The 5,929-nt window shown below is 33.4% G+C and overlaps 1 protein-coding gene across 1 annotated transcript; it reads left to right on the top strand.

Annotated features, from left to right (window-relative positions):
* Positions 1-1,620: 1,620 nt before the first annotated feature.
* LOC103133250 (uncharacterized) lies at positions 1,621-3,445 on the top strand. The gene is made up of 5 exons (XM_016667800.1): positions 1,621-1,627; positions 2,480-2,821; positions 2,912-3,037; positions 3,121-3,155; positions 3,237-3,445. The coding sequence occupies exons 1-5, from the start codon at positions 1,621-1,623 to the stop codon at positions 3,363-3,365; spliced, it is 639 nt and encodes a 212-aa protein (XP_016523286.1). The 3' UTR covers positions 3,366-3,445.
* Positions 3,446-5,929: the final 2,484 nt, after the last annotated feature.

Below are 5,929 nucleotides of genomic sequence, written 5' to 3'. Positions count from 1 at the left end.
TTTGACATGATTTTTTTTTTTTGATTGAATAATTGTGAAACAAATCTAACTCCATAGTATTGCACACTTTAATTAAAAAACAACAACAACAACAACAACAAAAACACTTAGCAGCCTTCATCCCTCCGGACTCCTTGAGTGACACATTTCATTTCATTTCCATCGGTTGTTGTCCAGTTGTGTTGTTGTCTAACTCGGACTAGGCCGTCACCAGCTCGAATTTACCTAAATTAGTAACTATTGTCAAGGCCCTCTCTACTTTTAAGGCAATATTATGCGAGTAAAAATGGGCGTCTGTTCTCTTCCCTGCGTTCAAGTTTTTTCTTCTCTTTATGGCGTTGCTAGCTGGTGGTAAGTTTGCTTATTAATTATCTTCATTTAATTATAAACAGTGCAGTAAAGATATAGAACTTATATATAACTTACGTTGGTTTCATAAATAATTATTTTATAAATGTTATTGTGACTTGTATGATTATTACTATAGCAATAATTTAGCTTCATGTTATAACTGCATGGAGGCTGTTTATGTTTATGACACTGTCATGTGAGTCTTATGCACACCCCATCAAATAAAGTGTTACCAAAATGGTAATATATTGAAAGCACAATGTAATTATAATTTTATTTTTAAAGTAATAACGTTCATGTTTTTTTGTCACACTTAAATTTTTATGTTCATTGTGTTCACTTTTGACGTGTAAACTGATAATTTATGTAAAGTTCATAAAGTTGTGAGTAAAATTGGACAATTTTAAAATGTCGGTAATAAAACAAAATATTTGAATTACCTTGAACATCTTGTGTAATTAATCTTTCCATGTAATTGTAGCCTAAAACAATGTAAGTACTGCAGTGTAGTTATGCATCTAATGTACAAAATAGGAAAGTAGGAGTAAAGAAGACTTTTATGAGTAATTAAAATTGTACTTTATTAGCAATCAAAACAAAAAAAGTGTAATTTAAATATATAACTAATATATTAGCAGTATATTTAAAATATATTTAAAGTATATTAAAAGTATATTTTTTAATATAATTCTATGGCAGAATTAGTACACTCAAAATATATAAATAGTACATAAAAAAGTACACTTAAAGTATACTAAGTACAACTTGAAGTTGTTCCAAAAAAGTACATTAAAGTTTACTAAAAAATGTAATTTAATACTATTTAAATACTATTAAAATATACCAAGCACAAAAAAATTTGTTCCAAAATAGTAGATCAATCAAAGTATGCTAAAGTACGTTAAAATTTAGTATACTAAAGTATACCCTTTTTTTTTACTGGGTAGTCATAACCTCCAGTAGATCAGGGCTACTTGACTTCTTTTGCACTGCTGTATCACTTCAACCATTGATTTTATGAAAGCAGATTCCACCACATTTCTTTTTTACTCAGACATCCCCCTCTTTATTTCAAATCTTCAACTTCATTTCCATTAAAAGACTTTCTCAAAATGTCAATGAAAAGTCTGCTATCTGTTTTGGATATGTGGAAACTTGACCACATGTTCTTCATAGATATTAGAACCATATCTTATTTTACAACAAGGAGCAAGCATCCTTTTTTTGTATCACAGGAAATCTGTTTTTTAGATTAACACATTGGGCAAAATGGAATGTAGACGTTTGTTTATCAAACATTAACAACGTTTCCATTGGTAGAAAAGTGAGCACACTTTTCTTTCTTGTGTTAAGGGTGGAAAAAAGGGGTTTATAGATTTCCATTGTGGTTGTTGTAGAGTGACACCTCACGATACAAAAGACCAATCAAATTGTTCTGAAATTGTTCACTCCCACTCTGCAGCATTATATTAGGAGGGTCCGTCCTCCTATGATCATCTCTTAGTTGGATGTAGCCGTTAATGTGGGTCAATATGAATATTCAATTCTTGTTTTATGCATTACTTATTCTCAGATTTGGATGTAAGTATATATGCATATGTGAAATATATATCCTTTATAAGAGTTTTATATATATCTATATTATTTTTAATTGTGGTAAACTCTATTTTTATTGTAGTCTATGAAAGTGAGATTTTTTTGATGGATTTTTTCTAGTTTGCAGTGACGAACTGAAGATTGAGGTAAAAACTGTGACTGTTGGACAAAATGTGACCCTAAGCTGTCCTCGCCAGACTTCCGCTCGCTACCCAGAAACTTTTTACTGGATCCGACTTGTTTCTGGAAACTGGCCTGAATTTCTTGGAGCAACAGTTCATCTTGAGATTAACGATGTTTCTAAGATTCCTCATATTCAGACCAAACAAGAGAAAGGAGAATTTATTCTTCATATCAATGAAGCTAAGCGAAACGACACTGGACTTTACTACTGTATTAAAATCAGACTATTTCATATCTTCATATTTATGACAGGAACATTTTTGAAAATTAAAGGTAAAAACATCTATTAATGACATCTTTCCTTTTTTTTACCTGTGAAAGTAAACCGTATCTTAATTTTTTTCTCCAGGTCAGGAATCAGATATCATCGATGTCATTCTGGACCCTCCATCTGGCTCAGTTAATGCAGAAAACTCAGACACTCTGCAGTGTTCAGTTCTCTCCGACTCCGAGAAGAAGACATGTCCAGCAGATAACAGGGTTTACTGGTTCAAAGCTGGGCCAGATCATTCTCATCCCAGTTTACTTTATCTACAAGAAAACAGTGGAGATAAATGTGAAAACAGCCCTGAAGCTCAAACTGCACAGAAATGTTTCTACAACTTTTCTGGGATCTCTGACAGTGGGATTCATCACTGTGCTGTGGCTGCATGTGGACAGATATTATTTGGAAACGGAGCAAAACTTTGGGGTAGAGAACTTTTCTAAATAATGATGATGGACAGGCTACTTGAATATAATTGTAAAAATGCATTTTTTTCTTCTATTTTTTCCTTCCTAGGTGCCAACTCTATGGATTTTTCCAAAATATTACTTCCTTCATTGTGTTCGGCTTTGGTTATAAGTCTTGTTGTAATATCTTGGCTCATTTATAAAATCAAGAAGAAAACGTGTGGCTGTTGCAATGGTAATGAACGTTTCATTCATCAGTTCATCAAAAGAATTTTCAATAGGTTCAAGATTCTTATATTTTTCACTATATTCAAACAGGTCCGGCAACAAGTGGTGGTGATAACCAAAATCAGGTAAAGAGCTAAATATTCTTGTAAATGTGCAGTTTTTATTAAGCTATAGAATATTCTTTAACCTTTTTATTGTTTCCCCAGAGTGAAGAAAACCATTTGGTTTATTCTGCACCGACATTCAACAAGAACAAAGCTAAAAAAGGAGAAAGAAGGAATGTAAGAACAGCGCAAGAGGAAACGGTCTACACTGACGTTAAAACATTTCGATAGATTTAATTTACGCTAAAGTGATGAATTAGTTTTTGTTTCTCATTCTTAAGACCAGTAACACAGATGTACTTTTAATCAAGTGTAATCCCTACACCAAATTTTGAGCAAGTGTATTTCGGCTGATGGCTTATTTTTGACTTAGGTTTAACATATATATATATATATATATATATATATATATATTTTTATATATTTTTTTTACGAAGGTCACGCTTATAATTCAATTCTGTGAATTTAATTTGTTACCAATTTTACATTCATTGCAACAGAATTTGAAGAAGCAGTTCCAGGTAAAAACTATCTAATTTTGCAGCTGCCTTCAGAAGGAAAGGTTGTTTTTTTAAATTGTTTTCCCTTATTTCTCTCTCTCTCTTTTTACGCAATGTGTAGTTTTCAGTGGATGTCCCTTATTGGACGTATTTGATTTTGTTTATTTTATAACAACATAATCTGTTGTTTTAAAATGTGCCATAGCTTTTAGGACATATAAAAATTTTAAGAAAATATAATACAGTTACAGCTTGGTTGAAGATTTACTACTTAATTGTCTTGCTGAAACATGTAATGCATTTGCTGGGTTATGATTTTTGTTTGATGTTTTTCATAGTCTTATTAGACCCAGTGTAGCATAGACATGGAACATATAATGTTAATAAGTAAACCACTTGTTAAATGCAACTTTTATTTGTGGCAATTTATTCAATTTAACTTTCTTTTAGTTCACAGAGGCAAAGACTGAAAACATTTAGGTGATGTCTTAACATGAAGATCTGTTTATATCAATAACAACATAACTTTGAAACATATTAACAGATGCTAGATGCTTTATGTTGATGACACATAGAACATAAGAATATTGTACTTTAATATAATGAATATGCTGAAATAAATCAAACACAAACTTATGTGCTTTTTTTGCTTTGACTGCTTACAAATATCTTAACCTGACTTTGATTTGTTTCTTTTGTCCTGATTTTTTTAAGACAAAGAACGTGTTATTGGGTAAAATTGAGATTGTATTAATATGTATTAGAGTTGTACCAATCAGGTTTTTTCCTTCCAATTCCGATCACCCATGAGGGCCGATCACAGCCGATCAATGATACCGATCACATAATTATTATTTTTTTAATCATAAGCACTAACGGTTACATTATGTGGAAAAAGGAACCATGAATTCACCTTAATTTAGACAAAAACTTGTTTTTAATAACTTTTTTTCAAGAAAAAAAAAACAAAACAAAACAGGCATTGTGCAAATTGTACTGCTATCGGTAATACTATCTTTAACAGACTGAAAACATATGAAGGCTCTGAAGAGGCTAAATAATGCAAAAAGTCAAGATAAAACCTCTCAACATTGCCAGAAAGTTCAAGTATAAAACTTAACATTCAACACAATAAACAACAATAAACAATCCTGAGTTACTGCATGAAAACTTCCTGATAGCATGGCGGCTAGCTGATTACTGCTAGCTCTGATTGGCTGTTTCTGACTGAGCGGAGTAATTATGCAGAACAGGGAGGAGATCGATTATTTTTTTAGAGATTATCTGTCTCATGTTAGGACAGTGAAAGTTTTAATACGTATGTAAAATTATTTTTCAAAGTTAGATCCTGCATCTTTAAGCAGAGGTTCGGTGTGAGATTTCACTACCAGGTGGAGCAGAAGCGGTGCTCCGTCTGTGAAATATTACTACCTGTAGCGCGTAGCAGAGGTTCAACAGCGAGAGCAGAACCAGCGTCTTACATCGCAGCTCAAAGACTTAAAGACTGTTGAAGAAGATTTTAGGTTATAATATTTCTTAAGAAAACTCTCTGGCTCAATCTTCTTCGATCCCAGGTTCTCCCGGCGGACCGCGTGTGGCCACAAGGACAACAACAATGGGTGTTGATGTCACAGAATTACAGAGTTTAATCCAATAGAAGACAACGCATAAAATTACAACAGAAACTGGAGAACAACAGAGACATACATTCATTTACCTGAGACAATTATTTATGTCTTAACAAGACATAAATAATTTTGCGGGTTATTTGTTTAGCTTTCTGACCGTCATGCTAATCCGGGTGAGTGTTTGTAGCTGTGCGCTGTTTACCTGCTGTCTGATCCTCCATATGTCTTTTTTACGGCTGTGAGCCTCGATGTAGCCGAACTCCATCAAGTAAGTTAATTGTTTTCATGCCATATTAGATTCGTCTTGTTGATGCATTTTGAGGTGCTTCACCCCCAACCCTGAGGTAATTTTCCGCCGCAACACGCAAACTTCCCCATTCACTCAGAGCTTTATAGTTCCGCATTGCTTAGGATTTGTTGCTGCGTGTTTGCTGCAGCAACAAAAAAAGGAGAAAGCTGCACAGCCAGGCCGAGAAATGAGATACAGGTGATCAGTTTGTGTGATCACCTGTGTGATCTTCATCGGCGATCACCGATCATACACTTTTTCACGGAAATAGACCGATTATGATCGGTGGCCGATCGATCGGCACACCCACCTCTAATAATGTATGATGTTTATCACAATCAGGAACAGCTTGTGTTTTCTAAACTGACCAAGAACTTA

Source organism: Poecilia formosa, unplaced genomic scaffold (assembly GCF_000485575.1).
Source record: "Poecilia formosa unplaced genomic scaffold, Poecilia_formosa-5.1.2 Scaffold2435, whole genome shotgun sequence".
Classification (NCBI taxonomy): domain Eukaryota; kingdom Metazoa; phylum Chordata; class Actinopteri; order Cyprinodontiformes; family Poeciliidae; genus Poecilia; species Poecilia formosa.
The sequence above is the reverse complement of the archived record's forward strand: the minus strand, read 5'-3'. Positions and strand labels throughout refer to the sequence as shown.

Coding starts and splice junctions, on each gene's coding strand:
- LOC103133250 (XM_016667800.1), top strand. Junction 3,038..3,120: donor AACGTGTGGCTGTTGCAATG/GTAATGAACGTT, acceptor ATATTCAAACAG/GTCCGGCAACAAGTGGTGGT. Junction 3,156..3,236: donor GTGGTGATAACCAAAATCAG/GTAAAGAGCTAA, acceptor TTGTTTCCCCAG/AGTGAAGAAAACCATTTGGT.